At 43.5% G+C, this 26,621-nt stretch overlaps 1 protein-coding gene across 1 annotated transcript; it reads right to left on the bottom strand.

Annotated features, from left to right (window-relative positions):
- Window positions 1-713: 713 nt before the first annotated feature.
- On the bottom strand, window positions 714-25,360 carry LOC111863025. Its single transcript, XM_023848963.2, has 4 exons — window positions 24,918-25,360; window positions 9,441-9,537; window positions 5,055-5,228; window positions 714-3,504 (listed from the first exon to the last, which is right to left on the bottom strand). The coding sequence occupies exons 1-4, from the start codon at window positions 24,927-24,929 to the stop codon at window positions 2,267-2,269; spliced, it is 1,521 nt and encodes a 506-aa protein (XP_023704731.1). The 5' UTR covers window positions 24,930-25,360; the 3' UTR covers window positions 714-2,266.
- Between the last annotated feature and the right edge of the window lie 1,261 nt (window positions 25,361-26,621).

Here is a 26,621-nt window from a genome sequence, read left to right as displayed (position 1 = left end):
TGCTCACAGTTTCTCATTCTCGTCCATTCGCGGGTTGGTAAATTCTCGTATATACAGAATCTTCCACCATTTAATGAACAGTTTCTGGAACATTTTATGCATGTCATCTGAAGGGGAAAAATGTCCTGTTTAGTTCAGTTCATAATCGTTATCAGGTTTATCGCCGATTTAGTGTAGCACAGAACAAAATATAAATTTTATTTTGAGTTTTTTGTACCAACTTAATTAACTGAATTAGCGTCAGTTTAAAGATTTAAAAACTTTGTTTTTAGATATTTAACTACAGCAGCCATAATTTTTCTATTATAAATTACATATACTAAAAGCGTACTGGCATATAAAAAAATAAAATCCGTGATTTTAGTCCGCAAGCGACCGCCGCTCGTCTTCGAAATTAGTGTCAACTTTAGCAGATAGAGAGTGTTGTGTGGTCAGCGGAACGAATCCCCACGGCCGTTAATTTTTGTTTTCTAGACCGGAGCCGCTATTTCCTTGAAATAGCTCCTCAATTATCCTCACGAGGTTGAGTGGACCCCGTTCCAGACCCACTACTTCTCAGAAAATCTGGTAGCGCCGGAAATCGAATCCGGGACCTCTGGATCTGTAGCTAGGAACTCTGGCCGCTAGACCATACTCCTCATGTTTAAGTGTTAAAAGTATTTTGCTAACACTTTTCCACAGCAAAAAAAAAAAAAAAACAAAAACAAAAAAAACAGTCGAATACAGCAGTCACGCTAAAATTAATTAATTCAAATGACGCTAACATGGCTACACTACATCAGCGTTTAACTTGATGACGGTGATAAGTTGAACTATTGTTTACGGACATTCTTGTTTCAAATGGCTTGCGTAATACATCCCGAGTGTGGCTAATACGTAGTGGGACGTTCTGTACTCTTAATAGTGCACAGTTGCGACTCAAGTCGCACCAATCCCTGATGAAGGAGACAGAGAGAGTCTCCGATACCTTCGAAATTCATTCAGTAGTGACACTGCGCGCGACGACTGCATCACATTCTGTCGGCACGGAAGTTTCAAACCCTGTGTTCCACTTGGTGAAGTACGCGATGCCGTCTTCAGGCCATTGTACGAACCTGGTCGCATGCAGAATGTGGACAGAACTGGACTGTGGCAAGGATACCTTCCATGTTACTAATATAGTACACTTCTGTCATCTGACAAATATTTCATATTCCTGTCTCCATTAAACACGAGCTTAAATTAGTTTAGTTTGTAAAGCAAGTTTATAATTTCCCCGCATCGGCTCTGGTCTCAGGGGAAACGTGGAGTGGGATGGAATAAAACGAGACACATAACCTCACAATGACAATGACAATACGTTAACGTTTGTACAAATTTGTTTCGGAATTAATAAACAAATGAATTAATACTCTATTTTAAATGTTTTCGCAGTGTTTGGCTCTTTGTCTTTTGCAGGCATGAATTCATTAGTTTTTTTTGCATTTCACTTGAAATATTTTCACTAAAAAAAAGATGCACATTTAAACGATGTAAACACGCTTTCACATCAGATATGTGCCACTATGTTTGTTTGTTTGTTTGTTTTTTTTTTTATGTATTTTTCACACATCCAAAAGTCCATGTTCACATTTTGTGCCGTTGACTCAAATCTATCAAGGGTTAGTAATAATTATAATTAGTTATTAATGTTATTGATTGTTGTTTTACTATAGAACCTTCGGTCGCCCGATTCTATGTTCAACAGTGGATTGAAAACAGAAGAATTGTTTGTTGGCATCAGATTGTCAAGGGAAAGAAGGGGTTCGGGAGCTAATGTCGTGGGTTCTAGGTCAAGCTATTGCTCTGTTTAGTAAGTAAAAAAAGTACTTGGGAGCAGCACCATCGACGTTACGATTGACGCCATTTTGTATATTTTATGGAAACAAAATAAAAAATGGGAGTCTGTTCTTATTTGTAAAGTTTTTTTGTAAAGGAAATTACATTTCCTGTAATTGTTGATAGTCAATTGCTATAACAGTCTCTTAATGTCATTTGAATCTGCTAATTACTCCACAAGTAAACTTTCTTCTCCTAATTACACGTCTTCGGTGCCGTATCCAATCTCATTCGCTCCATCCATTTTGTAGCTCATTTTTCATTGTCGATTGCTTTCATAATAATTTTGTCCGCAACATACTGCTTCAAAACAATTTTCTCTGTACCTCTTCTAAAATAAACACTTTTAATTATTTAAATGTGTTCTAAATTTATTTTTTTCTGATTTCATCCTAACCTTCTCTCTTTTTTAAAGCCTATCGTCTTCCTCTTCTTCTTCCTCTTCATCGCCATCTTCTCTGTTCTCTTCGGACTCTTCCTTATAGCCGGGATGTTCCGAGATGGCATAGTAGTTGCCATTGTAGATGACGCCCAGCTCCCGCAGGACGTCTCCCCTGATGGTGGCCTTAATCGTCCAGTTGTAGCAGTCGTCGCTTTCACTTTCCCGGTCCAGCCTCTCGACATCCACGATCTTCGAACTAAGGCGCTCCAGGATGATTCCGATGTCCTTGATCGTGAGGTGCCTCTTCTGGTCGACGGACAGCTGGTCTATGAGCAGGAGGAACTTCTCGGATGTGCTCGCCTCGTCTTCCATGATGGTGTTCTCTGTCTCCGACTCGGAACTCTCTGCCTGTTGCTGCTGCTGCAGGCGGATCCCTTCTACGTCCAAGAAGCGGACGTGCTGGGCGGCCTTGCCCAGTGCGGCGCGTCGCGTGCCGTCTGACAGCGACGACGGCTGAGGTGACGTCTGTTGCTGGGCGTCTTGGATCGGAGACGTGGCTACCGACTTGTGCACAGCGATCTTACGGCCCTCCTCATGCAGGGCACAGCAGTGGAAGTCGCACTCCACCATGTTGTTGGCATCCGTGCCGTTAATGCCTGCAGCCCCGCTGGGACTGGTGCTGAGCGGGTGGTGAACGTGGTTGGCGCATTCCGGCGTATGGATGTGGATCGTGGTGCTCTCGAAGGAGCTCGTGCCCTGCTTGGTGAGCCGGTGAGGCGCGTGGTGATGTGGCGGAACCTGAGGACCGCCTCCACCGTAGGAACTTGTCGCTGCTGCAAGAAGATTCGCCATTTTACCGCTGATGACGTCATCGTGGTTTATCACAGTGATTTGAGGACTGGAGTTATAACGAGCCGTCGGTGCAGGTGTATAAACGTCGTTGATGAGCGTCTCTTTTTTACTTGCCGCCGCCGCCGCGGGGCCCGGACCGTGGATCCCGGACAGCTTCTCGAGGCTAGTCTGGATCACCAACGAGGGCCGCACCGACTCCTGCTTTTTGCTCGGCGAGTATTTGGCTGCCGCGGCAGCTGCGGCTCCCTCTGCCGCCGCTGACGTGACCACTTTCTGCTGCTGCTGTCGCTGGTCCCAGTGGAGCACCACGGTGACGCGGCCCTTGTTGTCCATGATTTTCCAGGAAGGGGTTTCATCGTGCAACTCAAGAGCGTGGATCGTCTCGCACACGATCTTGGGAATTGCGGAGATAGCTGCAGCCCCGCAAGCAACAGAAAACAGGACTCGCTACTTGCCTTTTCGACAACTGATCGAGGACATTGCTTGCCTCACTATTCTAACGATCTACAATTTGAACGGGTAAGAAGTGCACCCGAATCTCTCGCTTACAGCGGGGCAATGATCTACAAGTGACCTTAATGATCTTTCAAATATCCTTACAGCTGATTTGGCATACCTTTCCGGTAAAGTAACGGTTTGCATACTTTTTTTGCTGTCTAGATTTCATGCGTCAGTTGATTGTCCAAAGTATGAAGCTGCTTTTATTGCTCAGATGTGTTATATTATCATGTTAGGTATAAATATTGAATTTATAATCAACTATACGCTCTTTGTGGATTTTGGTACACATGTTGAAGAATTTTTTAAAATATATTCTAAGTAATTCACTGTAAAATATTCACCAGATATGTACAACCCTCAACTATATTATGTCAAATTTTAGAACTTTCGTCTCCTTGGAGAAGTGCATGTACATCTCTCTAACATTAGGAACATAGGGCTAATACTTCCTCTTAATGTCTGAAAAAAGTTTCCATGCTGGCTAGTTTATTATTCTAAATCTTAAAAACAAATCTTACCCTTCCTTTAAGATACAACCGTTACTGGTTGTGCACTGAACAGGAATTTTTTTTAAATGCAAATTTGCTAAGAAGAAAAGTTAAGTGCCCAGTTATCTCAATCGTTTCTTGTCAAATAGACAGAGTTGTTCATAAATGTGGCTAGTTCACACTACGCCTATTGCATCAAGATATTAAAATAGGCGTCTTATTATTGTATAGTTTTACACGATATCCAGACCGAAAGACAAGTAGATAGAAGGTAAAGTCTTGAACGTCAGAATTCCAGTACATACCGCTTGTTTCCGTTCTTTACTTCTGCGAATTCAGGTTCCATGAATTCATCAGAGAACAGAATAAATTCCATCGGTGTATTTAGCCATCAGAATGCACCAGATACATGACGGTTGTCCAAAATTTTCGGGGTCTTGGATATATTTAAAGGGTGTATTCTACTATTTAATTTGACTATTAAAGATTTTCTTGCGCAAATTTTCATTTCCTGAAGACTAGGGTAGCAGATTGCTCGGAAACATTGGTTCGTACCTTCCAGAGTACACAGCGTCACATTGCAGAAGATGGTAAGCATAATTTTCTCCACAATGAGAACCTCAAACCTTACATACGGAGAAAGGTGGAACAAGAGGTGACAGATTCAGACCTGTTCCGGAACATTGACGATTCTAAAAGAGGATTTCGTAGTTTCCTCAATCTCCACAGGCAAACGCCGGGATTGAACCTTGAATTAGACTTCTTCCGCTTGATTCCTCATCATTTCCAATTCATTATTGGCTCTCATCCAAACATTTGATCATATGTAATATAAATTACTAACGGCGTCGTTAAATAAACAAATAAATACTACTAAGACTGATGCATTATGTACTTGCTGTATTCTGATGGCGTAATACAGTACAGATATGAGACGTACAAATGTAGGCAAGTAGTTAAAGAGAGACGCTTACCGGCTCTGATGACGTCGACGCCGCTGGGGTACCAGCGTTCACCCTGACGGAGCAGTAAGAGGATCGTGTTGTTGGGCAGGGTGCGAAAATACTCCCCGTCTTCTACCTGGGTTCCGTCCGACTCTAACACGAGACGCACAGGCTCGCCGGCTACCACTCCCAGCTTCTCCTTGCCTACGTCATAACACAGACACAACACTCGTCACTATCCCCACTTGTCCAGGCTGCATGACATGTGTAACGTTTCTTTCCTCGCTCTTCTGTTTCTTGTCTATCTCCCTTCTGTGAAGAACCGATCACTTACTTTCCTTTGATACGACACGAACAACAAAGAAAACGACTTCTCCAAAAATTCTTTATTGACGCCTGAACGTCCTTACCGAGTTGTTGCCTAGGAACGATAGGAGGGGTACACATACAGGCATACAGTCTTATAAATTACGCAGTTAAGTTGGACGCAGGTACCGTGAATTACATATCAGACTTAATGAAGATTGGTTCAGGCATTCAGAAATTAGCAGGTGGGATACACAGACACACAGGAGGCAAGGAGATCGCATAAGCCTAATTTTCTTTTTTTCAACATAAGATCACTTTGATATGTATATCATGGCACCTAAGCCTGTCTTAAATGCGTACTTCGTAAATTCCTACCAACAATAATACCAACATTGCATCCTCTCAAATTTCTGAGGCTAAGCTTTGATAGGCCGGTCACGGTAGCCGAGCGGTCTAAGGCATGTACTGTCCTCGCTCGCTTGGAAACCGGGATCGTGGGTTCGAATCCCACTCAGCGCATGGATGTTTAGTTTGTGTGTGTGCTCTTTTCTGTGTTTGTGTACAGGTAGAGGCCTTGCGACGAGCTGATCACCCGCCCAAGGAGTCCTACCGAACGTGTAAGATCTAGAAAAACCGAAGTGAACGGAGAAGTTCATGGAAGTAGGCCTAGGCCCACTGGGGCTGTAGTGCCAAGGAAAAAAAAAGCTTTGATAGTGCTTGAACGCCTGTACCAATCTTCATGAACCATGGCATCATGTCACGTGAAGCTGTCTGAACGGCCTAGTTCATAAATTCCTATCACTAATACCAACATTACCCTCTCTCAGACTCTTCGGGCAATAACCGTAATGTTACATGCGTGAACTAATCACAGTGAAACTTGATATGTAGATCATGCCATCTGAGGTCATCTCAACGGCATACTTAATGATTCCCTCTCATCAGTAGTACCAACACTACAGCCTCTCAAATTGTCATCCAAACTATTCAGCTTGTATTGAAAAGAAAGTAGATGATCAGTTATCCATAGGTCTTGTTTTTATTGCGAGTAATTTTTAACTCCTTCTCCAACTACCGGGCTGGAGGACCACTTCTTGTTGGCAGTCCACTAGTGGTTACTCAATTTATTCGCAGCTGTCCTCCATGTCTGGAAGTCACTTGTTGCACTTAATATAGATGGAGGGTAATATTAAAACTTATCCCTTTCGTGGGTTGTTTTGCGACATTGCAGACTAGACTATATAACGTCGAGTGGTAAGACGGTTGGTGGCAATCTCACGACCCAGTCAGAATCATGACACAGGAAATACGAGCATGGTTCCCGCGGGGCTCGAAGCCAAGAATGACTGTACTGGCGAGGGCTAGCAACAAGTGACTAGACCAGACCAGATCGGTGTGGGATGAATTGGAGAATTTCCGGAAGGCAATTGTCGATATCTAATCTAGTTACTATCCCAGGATTTGTCCCGCTGGATCGACGAATATCTCAGTTAGGTTGTTCTGTGTCCTAGCCGAGATTCGCGTGGCATACTTCCCTAACATAATTCNCTCCGAAACGTCGGTTAACACCACATATACACGGTGCCAAATCCCAGAAGACTGCTTTCTTCATAATTCAAGAGTGTTATCGCTGAGGAACCCGTTTGAAAATAGATCTTACGAAAATAGGATAGCAGAATGTGGACTGGATTCATCTGGCTGAGGACATGGGGGCTAATGCTGGATTCTTTTGGACACCCGTATGAACCTTCGGGTTATGTAAAATGTTAGGAATTTCTTGGCCTTTAGTCAGTATAGAAACGCCTCCGGCAATTCTTCTATTGTTGCGTGTATTCTTCGCCGCGGGAACATACTTACTGAACCGTTGCCTAGCAACGAAAAGAGGGATACAATTTACCGAGTCTTCGCCTAACATCGATAGGAGGGATACACGCACAGACTTATGGGAGGGATTTATGAAATACGCCGTAGAGATGGGCTCAGGTGTCATGATGTGCAGATAAAGGTTCATAAAGACTAATTCAGGTTTACTTTCTTATTTCGAAATAAGGAAAGTAGGCTAACAACAAGAAAAGAAATAGAAAATTCGTAAACACGTGCTGGGATTCGAGCCTTGCCAGGGATATATATAGTTTTCTAAATTTCAGTTCCTTAAATGATAATGTTATATAAACTTTACTTTTTTAAAGTAATGGTTTCCAAACTCTTTTTATGTCATGTTTCCCTTATATGAATACACATTTTTGAGCTTCCCTCACAATTTATAAGAATGACGTAAATGTGATTTAGCAGTTTAAAATTACAGTTCTTAATGACTTTTCTATTAAAATGTGTGTCTGTAGTTTAATGTGGACTTCTATCGTGAAGTTATATATTACTATAATTAGACCGCGGCATTTTCGACAACCCTCAAAGAAAGAGTGACGCCCTGCTGGGTGAGCGGGTGTGGTCCATATTCAACCGGGTTAGGGTGCAGTCTACTGTCAGGCGCCATAACTGTCGGCTGTTTAGAGGGGCTGACTCTGTCCTCTGAAGTTAATGGAAACAAGCCCTTATTTCTTATTTAAGCCACAGTCCCTGTAAATTCATATAAATATGCCTTTCCAGCATAGGGAAGAGAGACGTAAGAAGTAATAGTGGTAGAGTAGATGAAAAGGTAAAGTCGTCGGACAATTAAGAGACCCTTCATTAAGAGGGAAATGAATCCTGTTCCGAAACTTCGTCCTCTTGCCCTTTTGGTAAGGCTATTATGAAAATAATGATGCTGGGAAAGTTATTGGCTTGTGACAGAGGCCGCGGGATTGCAATGTTCTAAAATATAGCGAATTCAATGAAGTAAAAGTGCAATATGTTTGCTTGCAACACAGGGGTTTAATCTTGATGAGCTTAATTCGGAAGGGCTGCATGAGTAGCATGCAGTGGAACGTGGAAACCATCTCAGCATTCGGTTGAAGACAGAGTTCCCTAATGTTTAAATTTATATATGGGATATTTAATAATCCAGTTCGTACCTCACAGAAAATATGCTGTATCTCCATTATAAAGACGAACCGGTTAATGCTGTTCAGATGAATAACCGCTGTTTATTGTGAGAACCATAAGGGAAAACGTTACGTACGCTAATGTTGAGACTGACATAACACAACATACTGTTGAAGTAAATGATATGTATAGCAAACAGTGTGTTTGAGAGATAATATCTATTGTTTTGGAAGAGCATTTCGTATATTTCAGCTACTTGCTGCAAAATGTCAGGATTTCAGTGCTTGCATTGCTGTAATACTCTGTTCATAATTTCCCGCAACGCCCCACCCTTGATACAAACCCGCTCGAGAATCGACTGCTCTTTATCTATCGATCCGCCCGTGCTCGGACACATGCAGTAGCAGCAGCGACCCAATTTCGACTCTCGAAATCCAGAACCAAACACTTAACAGATTTCAGTTACATTTTGAATGCGAAATGCTTTCAGGATGTTGGACGGAGACCTGGAAGGAAGAGGCCACTTGGGATACCTAGGCGTATGTGGATAGTGAAATGGAAAATAAAGCAATGAAATGAGGCCATTGACTGGAGTCATCTGGATTTGGCCTTTGAGACCAAGTTCTTCTACCTCCTCCTTCTAATTAATCACCTTCTCCATGTCTTCCTCCTAGTTCATAATCGCATCCTTCTCTGTATTTCTCCCCTTTGTTTCTCCTCTTCATTCCCCCTTAATTTCCCTCCTCTATTTTCTTACTGTTCTTCTCCAAACTAAACGTTTTTTTTTTCATGGTTGTTACCTTCGACAAAGAATTTCTCGAAGTTTCGGGCTACTAAACTAAATTTCTTTCTTTGGTTGTTACTTACCTCTGACCACGAGCTCCTCGAAGTTTCTGGTCACTAAACCAAATTTCTTTGCTTGGTTGTTACTTGCCTCTATCCACGAGTTTCGGGCTACTAAACTAAATTTCTTTCTTTGGTTGTTACCTACCTCTATCCACGAGTTCCTCGAAGTTTCTGGTCACTAAACCAAATTTCTTTGCTTGGTTGTTAGTTACCTCTATCCACGAGTTCCTCGAAGTTTCTGGTCACTAAACCAAATTTCTTTCCTTGGTTGTTACTTACCTCTGACCACGAGCTCCTCGAAGCTGCTGACAACTAAACCTTTCCGCACGTTACGCCAGCTGTCCCATATCTTGAAGGGCCTCTTCCCCCGCGCCTCCTGAAACAAATCAAGTACTGTGAATCTGCAAGTTAGATGTTCGGCTATAGCCTCTACACAAGTTTCCCTCCTCAAATGGTACAGCGAGTTCCAGAAGTCTCTGCCGCGGTGCCTTTAGTTCATGACCTTGTGCAGTACACCCCGTGTTGTCTGGTAGGTACTCTCGCTGTAGAAAGCAGTTCTCAGACACGTTTATCCTGAAGAAGAATGCAGTATATTTTCCGAAACGTTTATACCCGCCTACCAGATTACGTGGCTGTATAACTCAGAATACCACGAAGTGAATCCACACTGCCGTGAAAACCTCAGATTTTATTCAATTCTCGCCTCATCTCAACTGACTTCAGGTTTTCAGTCACACTGCCCACACTCTTTGGTGTGATGCTGGTAACATAATTACAGGTAATGTAGCGGCAACTGTGTTTCTGCGCGTTCTACTACTGTCTGTATAGCGACCTTGCAAGAGCAGTCATTTTCGAATTTCAGATTATGGTCTTGTCACATAATGGAAGTATGAAACACGATTCTCCTTCAGTAACGGACTTCTTAAACATTTTAGTGACTGACTGACTGACTGGCTGACTGACCGCTAAATTGCTGCTGACCCTAGCCAGCACAGCGATTCTTGCTTCGGAGTCCCANAAGATGAGTGCGTATAAGGTTTTGATGGGATAACCAGAAGAAAGAGACAACTAGGACGTAAGTGGGAGGATAATATTAAAATATATCTTAGAGAAACAGGATGGGATGATGTGGACTGGATTCATTTGTCTGGGAATAGGGAACAATAGAGTGCTCTTGTGAACACGGTAATGAATCTTTTAATTCGATTGTTGAATTCTTGTGTAGCTGAGTGACTTAGCTTCACAAGAAGAAGTCTCTTCCTTTGAGTTATTTTGTTTGTTGGTGTCATGTCTCATCTGTCAGTGCTGATATGTGAAATGTCGTATAAACTGCTATATAAAGAAGACGGTTTCCGATTTGTGTGTGTTATTCGTGGGAGATGGCGCTAAACATCGGCTTCGACTTATCATTCATAGCATGTTGGACTAGAAAGGAATTCGGAAGCTAGTAGGGGAAGTTAAGTTACGAAAGCTTCTGAAACAACTGTTGTGACCTGCCGAATTCTCAATGGCTGTTACATTAGTGCGCTGTATAGTTACAAAGTGGCGAAGTGTAACACTTTTACTATAGGGTTGTGTCCAATGTCTCTTCTCAGTACGGATATTGCAGTGTGCGAGAGGCGTGTAGTTTCAACTATATTTGGGGAGGGGTGTGCTCAAAGTTATAATTGTCCGCTCCTGCAAGTTTCAAGGAAACACTACCGAGCAAGCTACGGATCTGTTGAGAGTTGCACTTTACGTGCTCCTCTGGCCTATTTCACGCGGATGCAATACGTGACGTAGTTAAGGCGGTCTAACTCGTTGAAACACAGTGCTTACTATTTTAACGCTAAAGAACTCAGATGTTTGTCCACAGAATTTATTTAACTTCCCGTTGATACTCAAAATAAACAGCGATTTGTCTGCGATGAAGACGCGGTGTGTTTTCTGTGCGGCACGATCTCAATCGTATAATGACTTAGACGAAGCAGATCTTAATTTTTCTCTTGTGGAGGCGGGTTAAAATACCTCCACCGTATCAATGCGTGTCGTAGGATGTGACGAAAAGGAAATTCAGTGCCTGGGGTTATAACTGGGCCACCCTGTACCTGGGGGACATAAATACAGAGACATAGTCCTCCAGGTTGGAGGAGTTTCGAATTTGTGACAATAGAATATGGTCACGAGCCCCACGCGGTTCGGACCTGAGAATGAATTGGCTGGCGAGGACCAGCAGCAATTGTAAACGACAGACCCATCCTCTCGTCAGAGAGAGTGTTACATAAGGTCTATGAAAGAAAGCATTCAATTGAAAAAAAAATGTTTGTCGTGAGTCTCAGAGTGTTTGTTACCAAGACGAAGTGACTGACGGTTAACCGCCAGTCGTAAAGTGACTCTGACTCTGACTCTAAGATCTTACTTAGCAGTCCACTTTTTACCGCCTATGCGCAACGTCAGTTACAGTGAGCAGCAGAGCCCTTCATCACAACAACCTGTACACCTGATGATGGCCGGTTATGCCGTAACATGCAGTGACAATACAGAGAAGACGAGAGAATATTAACTGACGTCGTACATAGCAAGAAGTGGACTGCAAGATCACATCTACACATTGCAACGGGATGCTGCAATTTAATATCATTATACGAAGAAGTGTGAAGGCTCCCAGGGCCGTCAGACAATGAAATATGGTCGTAAGTCCCATGGGACTCGGAATCAAGAATAAAAATACTGGCGAGGGCCAGCAACAATTTAGCAGTTAGTCAGGCAACTCACATATTGATTTTATATGTGAGACTTTTGGCTAGAGGTCAGCAAGAGCATGGAAGATCTTTGGATCGAAAATTGCGAAGTGGGTTTCCTTGGTTTTCCTCTGCTCTTCTGCAAATCCTGAGATGGTTCCCAAGTTACAACTTGCTACTGCATGGTTTTCGTTCAGCCCTCCCGATTTAAGTGTATCCAGATTAATCCCCTTTGTTTTAAAGGCAAACAAATTACCTTTCAAAATGATTCAATTTGACACTAATTCAAAAAAACAAATTCCGCAACTTCTCTCTGACGTCACTAATACTAATAGTTTTAACGCCTTCAAATCTACACTGCCCTTATCCGAAGGATGAACTTCTAACAAAATTATGCTCTTTCTCCCTCACAAAATAAATTGTCTCTCATATCTACCACAACTTTTTCTTCTCACCTACTCCGTGACTCTGTGATTTTAGTCCGCAAGCGAACTATACCGACCGAGCGACCGCCGCTTGTCGGCGAAGTTTAGTACCAAATTTTGCGGATAGAGGGTGTCGCGTGGTCAGCGCAACGAATCCCAACGGCCGTTAATCTCGGTTTTCTAGACCGGAGCCGCTATTTCCTTGAAATAGTTCCTCAATTATCATCACGGGGCTGAGTGCACCCCATTCCATCCCACTACTTCTCAGAAAAAATCTGGTAGCGCCGGGAATCAAACCCGGACCTCTGGATCTGTAGCCACTAGCCACGCTGACCACTAGACCACAGAGGCGGTCTTTCTTCTCACCTACTCTTCTACTGTTCTTTTTTATCTCTCTCTGTCTCTCTCTCTCTGGCTTCAGAGGGATATACAGCAAGACTAATTTTATGGTTTCGAAGGGACCGTTTTTCTTTTCCGACACCGCATTACAGACCTGCCTGTTTGTCTCAGTCGAACTATTGGCACAATTAATAACATCAGTAGTGTAGACAATAACAGACTGATTGCCGTGAAACTCGGTGTGAAGAGCATACTCACTGGAGGACACTCACCTTGCTGTCACGCCAAGCTAGTAATTTTTAATTTCTTACAATTGATGATAACATGGCGGACGCACGAACTTGGGATATGAGACTGGCATTAGGGTCCCTTTTTGAAATTATATATGATAATCAGGGCCCGGATTTTGATGACATGTCATTTTCTTTTCCTTGTATCCTATGCGACGCTCTTAAATATATAAACCTCGGATATGAGCTGCTGGTTACAGATATGTAAATTTTATAGGTATTTTTTTGTCATTTTTTGAAATTTTTAGGTTTAAAGTCATTTTTTTAATTTGGGGGTAATTTTTGTGATAAATTTTTGGACTTTTAAGGGTATTTATTGTCATTTTTGGTTATTTTAGGGAATTTTTCTTCATATATTTTCTGAAATGTGAATAACATGCAAGCGAAATGTTCTTTCTTTTCTCCTTTAGGTCATTTTTCTGGATTTTTTCGGTCATTTTATAGGTCATTTTTTAAATATTTTCAGGTCATCAAAATCCGGGCCCTGATGATAATACGTATTCGATTAACTGCAAATATATGTTATTTATTTTTTTATTTTTTAATATGAAATAATGAAATGGGAAATGCATAAGTCTATTACAAGGCATTCGCCAACAAATGGCGACAAAATGAACGCACACAATGCTATTCTTATTTTCCGACCTTTAGAGTGTTTGATAGAATGTAAGAAACGAGAAAAGGGGGAGACTAAGATATAGACGGAAGGATAATATTAAATGAATCGTATGCCCTTGAAGCATAAATTTCAATTGAGCAGTATTTCAAAATTATTTCCCAGTGACAGCAATGGGCTGCGTCTTGACCACAAAGCAACCGGTTAATACTGTTTAGGGAAATAACAGCTGTTTATTGTGAGAACCATACAAAGCACATAAATACACTGTCCTGGCGAAATGCACAGCCTGTTAAATCTTAGCGGAAGTGGTACATATAGTAGCCACTAAATTCTGAAGTGCTAAAGAAATGAATTTGTCCCAGAATAATGTCACCACATAGCACTTATTTCTTTCGGCGTCGTACATCTTGTCTGGGCACAACTGATGGGCGTTTCTAACGTACCCAGGGCGAACAGCTCACTGCACCTTTCTGCTGCCACCTCTGCTTGCTCGGCAGCCGGCTGTTGCAGTCGGTACAGAGACTGGCTACGAGCTGGACGACCGAGGGGTCGGAGTTCGAGTCCCGGTAGGGTCAATAATTTTCTCTTCTTCACATCGTCCAGATCGGCTCTGGAGCCCACCGAACTTCCTATCCAAAGGTATCGAGGGCTCTTTCCCGAGGGTAAAGCGGCCGGGGCGTGAACCAGATCACTCACCTCCAGCTAGTTCCGAGGTCAAGAAAATATGGATCTATACATCCACTCCCCCATACGCCTTAATGATGTAGTGCTTAATTAGTCAAGCACAGGTACAACTTTACCCTTACCACTGCTTTCTGCTGTAGTTTTCTGCCGATAGCGCGTTATTCTGGGACAGTCTGTATTGCAAGATGACGCGAAATGGGTTAACCTGAAGACTACGGTCTCCTAGGACTTGATGTCGTGTAGTCTGAAAGAAGTTTATCGATGTTTCGGAGGAACATCATCAGTGTAGAAGTCAGCAAAGCAATAATAGTCAGTACGAAGAAGAGTCTGACTGACAATGGAAGCATAAGTACGTACGAATCAGCAGCAAAGTCCTACCAGAATACATGCCGACACATCCCAGAACAGTGGCCATGACGGCCTAGCTAAGGAGGGCTGTCAGTGGCGGGCTCTTGTGAACACAGCAGTAAACCCTTGGGTTCTGCGTGTAGTTGGAATTTCTTGAGCAGCTGAGGGACTGGGAATTATTACCCTCTTAATGAGTCACCCTTCGAGTCACTTCGTTATGTAAAGTTGTCCCTGTGCGTAACTAATTGAGCACCACTCCATGAAGACGTATGGGGGTGTGGATGTACAGATCCACGTTATGTTGACTTCAGCACTAGTTGAAGGTGAGTGGTCAGCTTCATGCCCTGACCGCTTTACCCCGGTACCCTTTGAAAAGGAGGATGGGTAGGCCCCAGAGCCGGGCTAGACGATAGGGGGACCATTTTTGACCCTACCGGGACTAGAACTCCGACCCGTCTTGTCGCCCAGTCTGTAGCCAGGAAGAGGTTTCTTTAGTTGACTATAAATTTGGGTCGTGGAGCCAGGATCCCATGCTTCCCCACAATATCTGTGGAATCGGCAGCCCCGACTGGCGGAACAGCGCACACATGGGAAGGGGTGGCCGGCAAGTCCGTGTGACCTGATTTCCGGCGGCCTTGTCCCCCTCCCCTACTCGGGCGAGGCCGCGGGCTGTGCGCAATATGGAGGGGAGGAAAGACACCATCCGACTGCTCCCAGTGAGTGGACCGGTCTGTTGTTGCCCTCTGCTTGCTACGAGGGCACGCTGGATCGCAACTTTACGCGAATTTCGCGATCTCATATTAACGTTTCCTTTAATTGACAGTTCTGAGATTATTACGGGAACGATTATGAAGGTTAGACCTACCATATACTGGAATATGGCGTCTTGTACTTTGCTGTACGTTTGCCGACGTTTCGGAGGACCGTACTTTCTCAATCATTAGGGTCAGGTAAAGTGATTGTTACTTTATTGTTTGCCTTACTCTTCGACCCTGAAGACAGAGGCAGTAAGTTCATACAAACCGCCGGTAACCTTCTAACAGACTGCACGGTGTCACATCTAAGGCAAATTTAATTTAGTAAGTAATGGCAAAATGTAAAGTTATCCTTGTTCTTTATTAAGACTACGTCGTGAAATTTTGTGGGGGGATAGGTGCATAGATCCACGCATTATTTACCACGGCAACAGTTGGAGATGTGTAGTCAGATTCACGTCCCGGCTGCTTTATCCCCGGGTGAACAGTCGGTGGCACTTATTGCGTATTAGACCTGATGAAACCAGATCCGGTATAAATATTGTGGGGGAAAAAAGGCGTGTTCTCCTTCCGGAAACAAATCCTTGTTCATCCAGTCCATGGCCTAGCCACTGCATGTCCTGAGCTACCCCCAGCTGAAGACTGACCTAAAGAGAAAAGCTCTCATCATGCATCTGGGAGGTACTCGGTTCGAATCCTGATCGAGACACGGGCTGTCCTGGCTGTTTTTTTTTTTCGTGTGTTTCCTCTGTCCCTCTAGCCAGATTTCAGGATAGTACCTCGATTAAACCACGACTTATTCCTTTCAGATCCTTTCCAATGTACCATTCATCGACCAGAATACCATTCGACATTACACACACTGACACAGTGACGGAATCTTGAAATAAACCTCAGAAGAACATGAACAATAAAGAAGTCAGGATTCGAGAACGGCTCAAATGATTGATATTAAGTTTATTTATTGTTTATTATTATTGGAAGGGGTGGGTTTCCCTATGCACTGCGACTAATAGTCTATTGTACGCCCCCCTTTGATATTCTACCAGTCGCCATACCCTACCGGTATTGGTGCGTGCTGTCAGCCCCGTTCAGCCAACGAGGTCGGCCCTCGATACCCGATACTTCCCCCATCCACCAAAGGCATTGGAAACTTACTTGGGCGGGAAAATTTTTGCCTAATTTTGCTCAGAGGTCTCCTAGAGACATGAGGATCTTTTACATGCCATAAATCTACGACACGGGACCCACGGCTTAAAGTCCCTCCCGGAGGACTTGTTCCCTGAATTTTTCCGCCCTTAAAAATTCCACGACCTCCGCCGGGTTTGAACCCACGTATCTTGAGTCATGAGGTGGGAACGTTACCCCTAGACTACGGAGGCCGCTGATATTAAGTTTAATCCAATTACTTATTTCTCAATGAGTATTAAAAGCTGCGAAAGAAAAGGAGAAAAATTTTCGAGTTGCTCGATCTATCTTGGGAAAGAATGGAGTGAAAATTCATAACATGAAGATAGCTAATAAATCCTTTGAAAAATGTGTCACGGTTCAAATATTTGGGAACAACAGTGACAAATCAAAATTTGATTCAGGAGGAATTTAAGAGGAGATTGAATTCGGGTAATGCTTACTACAATTCAGTCCAGAGCCTTTTGTTTTCTCGTGTGCTGTCTAAAAACATGAAAATTAGAATATACAAGAATATAATATTGCCTGTGGTTCTGTATGGATATGAAACATGGTCTCTGACATTAAGGGAGGAACACAGACTGAGGGTGTTCAGTGAACAGATAACGTATATGTCGCTCTGCTCTCAGAGACACGTCTCAAGCCACGTGAGAGGCTCTTCATTCGAAATTCCCACTTACCGCTTCCCGGGAAGAAAAGTCATTCCCCGTGACCATGTAGACCTGTGGCATAAGTGCGATATGTCCACTTGACAAACCCGAGGCCTGTTCATGCGAAACAAATCTATCCCTTCGTCAGAGAGGGTGTTACGTAAGGATTGTGACCGCAATGGTTCAGTTGCAAAAAGAATTTTGGTCGTGAGTCTCGAGGGACTTGAAGCCAAGACGGTGCTAAACCGACAGTCGTAAAGTAACTATGACTCTGACTCTGAGACTTATTATATATTTGTAAGAGTTATAAGGGTTCTGAGCCGATCACGGTAGCAGAGTGATCTAAGGCGTGCACTCTCTTAGCTCGCTCTGAAGCCGGGATCGTGGGTTCGAATCCGACACAGGGCATGGATGTTCAGTGTGTGTGTGTGTGTGTGTGCGTGCGCACGCGCTTGTTTTTCTGTCTTAAGTACAGGTAGAAGTCTTGCTACGAGCTGATCACCTGCGCAATGAGTCCTACCGAATGTCTAAGATCTAGTGAGCAGAAGTGAAACGGAAAGTTTCATGGAGGTAGGCCAAGACCCAAATTGGGCTGTAGCTCCAAAGGAAAAAAAAAAAAGGGAATTCAGTAGATCCTATTGTCTGTCCAACCCCCGAATCTAATCACCAACACGTGACTATGTGGATCATTTGTGCTTCGGAGTCTAATGCAATAGAGCATTACATTTAGAGGATAAAACAAATCTTATTTTAATGCAGTCTGAGGTCAATCAAGACTTGCTTTTGAGTGCCCAATAATTTCTATCTTATGGTGACAAAACTGAAACATTTTATTGTTATTACATTGACTTATTATTGTTGAGAGTAAAATAATTCGGCAACACGGTCAATTATATTTTAATTAATCGTGTACTCACGTGCATGAAACCCCATAAATTCAGGTGGGAGGAAGCTTCGTTTAATTATTACCGAGAATAAAAGACTTCGGTAATCTCTGGTTATGTTCGGGAGGCCATTGTTGATTGTTGAATATATCAGAGTAAATATAGGTCCGGCCGGTCACGGTAGCCGAGCGGTCTAAGGCATGTACTGTCTTCGCTCGCTTGGAAACCGGGATCGTGGGTTCGAATCCCACTCAGGGAATTGATGTTTAGTTTGTATGTGTGCGTTTTTCTGTGCTCGTGTACATGTAGAGGCCTTGCGACGAGCTGATCACCCGCCCAAGGAGTCCTACCGAACGTGTAAGATCTAGAATAACCGAAGTGAATGGAGAAGTTCATGGAGGTAGGCCTATGCCCACTGGGGCTGTAGTGCCAAGGGGAAAAAAATGTACGCCCGCGCAAAACTTATCCTCCGTTTAATTACCTTGAAGGTATATTTCTACTCTTTCTTAACATTCGGCACTAGACGGAAGTGAGCTGCAATCGTCATCGAGTGGACCCTGGGAACCGGTTTGAGAGCTGTAGAGAACAATCTCTCCTTGTACCATGAATCGAATCCTAAATTTCCGATGGTTCATTCCGTAGCCTACTTAGCTACACTGACTGAGGCCGCGCCATAGCTCAAGGGTTAGTCGCTGGCTTCCCACCGCGGCGGCCCGGCGGCGGGATTTGGGGTGGACAAAGTGAGGCTGGGGCAGGGTTTCTCAGAGTACTTCGGTTTCCCCTGCCAATCTTCATTCCACCAATTGCTCCACAATTACCCTCACCTATCATCTGGGGCTGGTACAATAGGCCAGAAGTGGCCGCAGTACAAGGGACTTAGTCCCACCCCACTAGCAATAAAGAAAATACACTGACAGAGCTGTCTTGTAATTTTACCGACCGTTTGGTCTAGTAGTATTTTGATCCATATACTGAAGACAGAATTACATATGAATTCCAGCCCGGTAACCGGCCATTCTAACACGTTTACCGGTAGATTTCTGTGGTTCCTCCAGGAAAAGTAGGATACTATCCTAAACTGGTGCACGAGTACTTGATAACGTACACGTGTTCTTTGATATAAGATATGCTTGATATAAGCATAAGTAACATATTTCCTGCAGGAGAGTCCTTTAGAAGCGAATAGATGTTCAGCTAATCAAGAAATGCTCAGAATTTTATGGAAATGAAAGGTTCATGACGTATTCACAAAAGCTCTAGACCTGTTCGTGTTCGGAGCCAAATAGATTAAGTCCACAACCCTAATCTCGATTATTTGTGATCTGTTTTAATATTATTCTCACATATACGCATATATTTTTCCGTCCGCATTACATAACGCAATGAACCCGTCCATTTGCATATGCGTCGTAAAGTAACATCTACAAACTTGTTGAAATGGTCGGATTTGAGGATGTCACATTCGTGACTATGACGAGTACTAAACTGAACTCCGTGGCCTGAGTCCGCAAGCGAACTATGCCGACTGAGCGACCGCCGCTTGTCGGCGAAGTTAGTGCCAACTCTAACGGATAGAGCGTGTCGCGTGGTCAGCCGTTAATTTCAGTTTTCTTGATCGTAGCCGCTATTTTCCCCGTTCCAGTCCCACTACTTCTCAGAAAATGTGGTAGCCCCGGGAATCGAACCCGGACCGCTGGATCTGTAGCCAGGAACTCTGACCACTAGACCACAGAGTCGGGAACTACTATTTGGATATTGCGTAGAGCAGCTTCATCATAGAAATTAGTAACTGCCCGATCGCCAGACTGCACGATTGCACACCGCAGAAGACAGTAAGTTTTATTGAAACGTTTCCACCAAAGTCTGTAGCTGTGTTTGTTATGTCCTGCTTAGACCAATTATATGTAGATAAAGTTGGCAGTGCCCTTGTAAACACGTCTCACTATGTCTGATATTGTCACGTGTTTATGGCTCCGTGACCAATAATAATGGTTCTAGAATGGGTGACTGGATTTATTAATACATTCTTTCATAATCATTCGTAATCACAGTCAATTATAATGCTATCACTAATCTACTAACTTCACAAATCACTAGGACACGCTAAGTATTTTCAGTCTTCACTAGTTGTATCCTGGCAACGGATTTATAGCAGTTCCTCTGTAGCTAAAACACACATAAATTCTTCTTTTCGCAGGCTAAGCCCGTTGTACTCCTTTGTACGCCTTCATTTCTCTTTCTCATTCTTCTGACTTCTCTGATCTCACTGCTTAAAGTCAAAGACGGTGCTGACCCCACGGAAAACACCGTCTATCAACCGCTCCATTACTTAGAAATGGACGTTCTGTTGTTCCACGTTACGTTTCTGCAGGAATTTGTTTGGCGACCCGTTGCCTAGCAACAGGCATGCCGCGGCCCACATAGAAAAAATTATTGCAATACCTTTTCTATTGTTGCGTGCTCGTATTTCAGGAGTTGCATAGAATTAGGTCTGCGCCTCAGTGACTCCGGTTTCTGTACGCCGAGCAGTAGCGATAACTTCTTTAACTTCTCTGTGATGCAGTGTAGTCTGACGCTCAAGGGGTCCTTAAATAATAAAGCTTCCGCTTTATTATTTAAGGAGGTGCACCTAGTAGTCATGGTAATAAATGTTCTTGGTCCTTTTCATATTATAGGCCGTGTTATAGACCTGACCTGTGGTTGAGCATTAGAAGGGTCATGGAAAGAAATAATGGGGCAGTGGTTGCAGCTGCGTTGTAAGAGGGAGGGAGGGATGGTGACGCTCTATTTGACTAACCGTTATACACCTTATGATCCTATCTTAGTAGACTCGACCGAATCGATTGCGCATTTTGCTGAGAGCGGTCGTGTCTCGAGAATAACGACAGTAACAACTTGAAATCTCGGCGAAGCCCCCCCCCCCCTCTTAAAAAATGAAAATTTTTATTACGATATCGTTGGTTCCTTGATATCTTCAAATGGTCGTAATTTGATTACCAGCCGGAGCGCTGAGACTTTTATCTCTACAGTCATTTGGATAACGGCTGTGGGGCCCGCCCTACTTTTTAAATGGGGCCCGTGTTCTGCTGCCAATTGATTAGATTGTGAAATGGACTCATTACTGACGACCCTCGGCGGCTTATTGTTAATGTTGGCACTATTCGGATGTAAACAGTATTACTGACGTTTCGGAGAAACATGCTACCTCCATCATCAGGGTCGAAGTAAGTAGAATTAGTGAGGGCATATATCTTCGACCCAGCAGACCCAAGGGGTATTAATGGGGGTTGGTGCTCAGCCCCTGGACAACAGCGACAGCGAACCAATACCTATACAATATATATATATATATATATATATATGAATGCGCACCCTACTCACTTTAAGCCAGATGACTGAGGCAGTATACACCTCCGAAACATCGGTAAGAGCAGAATATTTTGCGGCGTAACGTTACTGTGTTTGGTGCTTAGATGACTGGAAGTGAAAATGAATGACTAATGGGATAAACCTGAGATAAAAATGTTCTGGACTATGACACCATGCAGTTTGGTAGCTAGGCAGCGAACATTCTGAAAGGAATTCTGGTTCCAGCTTCTACCAACCCCCCGAGATGTGCAACAGTCATGACCACGGTCTGGGTATTTAAGTTAGAGGTCTTCATCTCAATGCAGTCCCTGAATAAGGAGGCAGCAGGTTACTCCGACCTTGGGATCCATCTACCAGACAAAAAGGTGTGGCTGTATATATATATTGTAGCGCGTAGAGCCGTTACTATGCAACGGCCGCAAGTTAGTTGCAGGAGTGCTCAGTTGGTAGTCAGATGGTGAAGAGAATACTTCATGTGTGACATTTTGAAGGGTGTAATTTAGCGAGATGGTTATAGTTCCAGTGTTAAAATCCGTTGCCAGGAAACGGCTAGTGGAGACTGTAATAGTCTGAGGACACTAGTTTGTGTATGGCAGTGATCTGTAAGGTGTAGTCACGCGTCGTGAGTTTATAAGCGGTCAATACATCGAGTCACCAATCCAAACCCCGTCTATAGTCACTCATACACGTTGTTGCTGCTGCTGCCGCGTTTTTTGACATCAATCACAAAGCAGCTTCTGACCGTTCACGTTTTGGATCGTTTGTTGAATTATTTCCTTTTAAGAAACAGTGCTGTATCAACTGCATAGGTTACGTTTTAATGAATGGTAACATATGTCGTGATCCAGTGATTAGTGCCACTTCTTATTCAGGGTCCTGGGTTAAAATCTCAGCTTTGAGGCCTTATGTATTGACTTTATTCATGGTTCCTCTCAGGCTCTCCAGCCAACTGTCTGGATAGTACATAAAGTAAGTCACGGCCACTTCCTTCCAATTTATCTACAGTTTGAGCTACTGAGAGCTCGTAAATAAATCATAAATACATAAATAAATAAACAGATAACACAGTATGGATGATGGCCATTTCTGATACATAATCCCGGTCGGGAGGGAGAGGGAAGATTCGAGATAAATCTCAATCATGAGAGCCGGCCGCTGGGCCACGATTCGAACTGTGGTACTCCCGCGTAAACATAGTGGGAATTCTAACAACTGTATCTCAGTATTAGATTCTGTGTAGAATAAATGGAATGTGTGGACGTGATCGTGTATGACAGGATTTCGGAGGACCCATCCACCGCCACTCGTCATGAGTTCCTCTCTGTTCGCGATATATCGACTTTCACTTCGAGATCATGTTGCGTTCATTCTGCAAGGCTTCCGGGATCTCGGCAGATATGAACAAATACGATCAAGGAGAGTTGTAAAGTCGTGTAGTTTGGTAGAAGTCCACCGAATTCTCGGAGTAAGTTATCGCCTGCATCTTCAGGGTCTAAGACAAGAGAGAAACCAGCTTTTTATTACTGGCTCTTCTTGCTGCCTGTTCATTATTGGTTTCTTGCTTGGATCACTTATACACCATGAAGATGGAGGTGATAAATTACTCCGAAATGTCGGGGGCTTATACTCAACTATACAGCATTACAACCCAGTAGATTGTACTCTACAAAGTTACAACAGTGAATGCCTCAAATCCCATATGCCGGCACTTTCACTGGTGTCACTGTTATTTTCGCCTATGTAACATATTAAATTTAATATGAAACCAATCGATACAAAGTGCAAATTTAATCAATAAATTAATTATTCTATCACACATGCTTCGGTTGTTCTACCATCCTAAGGGGTGCCCTCAAAATTTGAAAGTTTTAATGTTTTTTTTTAATATATATTTTATTTTACTTTTCTCTCCAGCGTCCAGACCGGCTCTGGGGCCCATTCAGTCTCTAATCAAATGGGTACCGGGGACTCCTTCCCCGGGGGTAAAGCGACAGGGGCGTGAAACTGACCACTCACCTCCATCTAGTACAGAGATCAAGAACTGGTGGACGTACACCTTCATTCTCCCATACGTCTTCATGATGTGTGATCAGTTAAGCACAGGGACAACTTTATCTTTTACGTTTATGACTGATTTTAAAAAGTATTGCACATTTTCACAGTTCTTGTCTAAAATACTTAAATACAATAAGTCATGACCCGTGACTATAAGTGCAAGTAATATATTGACTGATTTGCTACTTGCGTAAGTGTTTGCATTTCAGTATTTTTTAAATGAAACATTTAATGCTTGTTGAAGCTGGTGATGTGAGAGGCCTCGAGCTGTGCAACTTAAATAATTTTAAGACTGATTGATATCTTCGAGGATGCTTGAACGGCCGAAACCTGTAGGACGGAATCAACTCTTTATCTGTTAGGTTTCTTATTAAGTTGACTATCTAGATGTAAATTACACTTTTGAAATGCAATTCTGCAGGGAAGGCCTATTCAGCCTCACGCGCGCTCTCTCTGTCGCACGCACACACACACGAAAATATGGGTAGCTACTGATAAGTGATAAAGTGTACAAGAATATGGAATAGTGTCTCAAAGACCAAGGAGAGAACACCAGATAGTACATATCCTAAAAGTATCGCCTAGTCTCCATATTTTCGTAGGGGGTGTCTAACTGAAAGACACACAGTTTGATATTAAATCGTGAAATTGAAGTTACGAAGCCTCGGTCCATTAATTTTGTTACACAATTAAATGATAGTGGTAGCAGTAGTTGTAGTAGTAGTACTTCCGTCTGAAGGGAAATTAAAGAAGTAAATTGAGGAATTTGAGTGTTTTACAACAATAGTTATGCAGAGCTTTGTCTTCTGAGATATAACGCCGTGCTTTACGGTGAAAGTCAAATGACGTTTCGGAGGAACATATAGCCTCCATCTTCAGTGTCAACGAATAAGCCAAGAAAGAAAACAGCATGAAGCAGGCATCAGACTTTGTTTCTTGCTCGACCTACTCCTCTTCTCTGAAGATGGAGGCGTTGTGTTCCTCCGAAACATCCGTTGACTTTCACCGAACTACAATGTGTTATGTGCCAGGAGACAAAATTGTACAAAGAAGGAAATATTTTGAAATTATAAAAAAATTTCCTTTTTGTAAATCACATGTTCATTTCAGGACTAGACTGTATTCAGTGAAGAGAAATAGTAAGTACTCATTTGTATAGCAGACAAAGGGTGTCTTAGAGATATTAATGGACAGGGATGAACAAACCCTTTCCCTCAACATGAGAGGTCAGACCACAGGCGCGCGGAGCACCACCCACGTCTCAAACAGATACAGGGAGTTTCATAACCTAGTGCCGGATTATTGATATGTTCTGTGAAACTGTTCCAAATTAATCGGACAGGTGTGGCCCACTCTGCAAGCGGTTTTATATTCATTTATTTAGATAATACAAACACGATGTGTGAGAAGACAGTATGAATTCGTGTTACCTCTCTTGCCATCACGGCATGTCCTCGCCGCCGTTGTGGGGCGAGTGCTGACGTCCCGCCTCGTAGGGGCAGGCTTCAGCAAGCGCTGGGTACCCGAGCCTCCGCCAGCTTGAGAAGGCGACAGCGCCACTTGAAGGCAGCCACCACCAAGCACACAACACCAACACCAACACCACCACCACAGCACACAAACAAACCCCCAACCCCCCCACAAAGCAATCCTTCCTCACCAGAACCACGGTTGGGGTTCCAACAAACCGACACACATTCAAACACGCACTTTTTTGGGCCCCTTCCCTCGCAGCACGCGCGGTCACGCACTTTTAATCCATCATTGCAATCGTTCTCCGGACTCTGTTACCTTCATACTGAAAAAAATTGGTGGAGGTGGAAAGGGTTGCGTTAACAGTAGCCGCGCCGCGAAGCAGGCAACCCTGCTTGCGATCTGCTGCGGCGAGTTGCCTGCCATCTACCGGGCGATCGATTGGTGGTTGTGTTGTAGCTACTCTCGGTAAGACTGCTCAAAGAGCTTACTCGCTGCGCCTGTGCAAGTTGTAGAAAAACCGATGTTGCCGATTCTTCAACAAGAATTGCATATTCTGAGTTTGTCCCCTACGTAATCCCTGTTCATTTTTCGGCAACGCATTTCTGGAATATTTTGAACAGAAGTTTTCTCCTATGGCAGCTATAGACACAGGATTTTTGTTTTTAATTTGTAACCTGCAGCTCGTGTTCCCTCACCCCCTTGTAGCGCCACACCCACCGTATTCGCGGGGGCGGGCACGTGATGTTACGCACCTTGGAGGCGACATAACCTCGTCTTACTGTTTCGTTATTTCATTTTATTTTCAAGAGATATGCCTGCTATCATCAATGTCTTTGAAAAACCGCCTGGAAAAATTTTTGCTCGAGTCTTTCTCCCCCCCCCCTCAGATTTTTCTTCGCTAATAATAATTCCACAGTTTTTCCACACTTATCTGTCACCGCCCCAGAGGTGTGCAATAACCCTGACAAGCAGCGCATTATCACATCTTCGGTCTTTATATTAGGGGCTTCGTTTCTGATCAGAACTTGGCTGCTTACAGATTATTTCGTTAAGTAATTTGACCAAAACTAAGAACATGCTCCTCAACGATTCCGCGCTGCCAAAGATCTAAATCGCAAAGGACATACTAACTAATCGCAAGGAGCGGAATTCGTCTAGAGATGCTCTTCTTAAGTCTCTTGAAACCGAAGACCTCCAGTCAGATTTACACATTTTTTGTTATATGGGAGTCGGCGTAGCTCAGTCAGTACAGTGACTGGACTACTGTCTGGACAACCGAGTAAGGGAAAGACATTTTCTTTTCCCCGCGGTGCTTAGACCGGCTCTGGGGCCCACCCAACATCGCAGTCAGTGGGTACCGAGGGCTCTTTCAGTGGGGCAAAACAGTCGTGGCATGAACCTGACGACTGCACCTAGTGCCCAGGTTAAAAATTCGTGGAGCTTTACCTCCACTCCCACATACGCCTTCATAGCATGGTGAGGTAAAGAAGGAGTTGTTCCCGTGCTTAACTAAGTAAGCACTATGCAATGAAAATGTATCGGTGGATGGATGTATACATCCACGTATTCTTGACCTTGGCACTAGTTGAAGGTGAGTGGTCAGCGTCACGTCCCGGCCGCTTTACCCCCGAGGAAGGAACACCCCGTACCCATTGGAT

Source organism: Cryptotermes secundus, unplaced genomic scaffold, assembly GCF_002891405.2.
Source record: "Cryptotermes secundus unplaced genomic scaffold, Csec_1.0 scaffold1016, whole genome shotgun sequence".
NCBI lineage: Eukaryota > Metazoa > Arthropoda > Insecta > Blattodea > Kalotermitidae > Cryptotermes > Cryptotermes secundus.
Note: the sequence above shows the minus strand (reverse complement) of the source record. Positions and strands in the feature narration are given on the sequence as shown.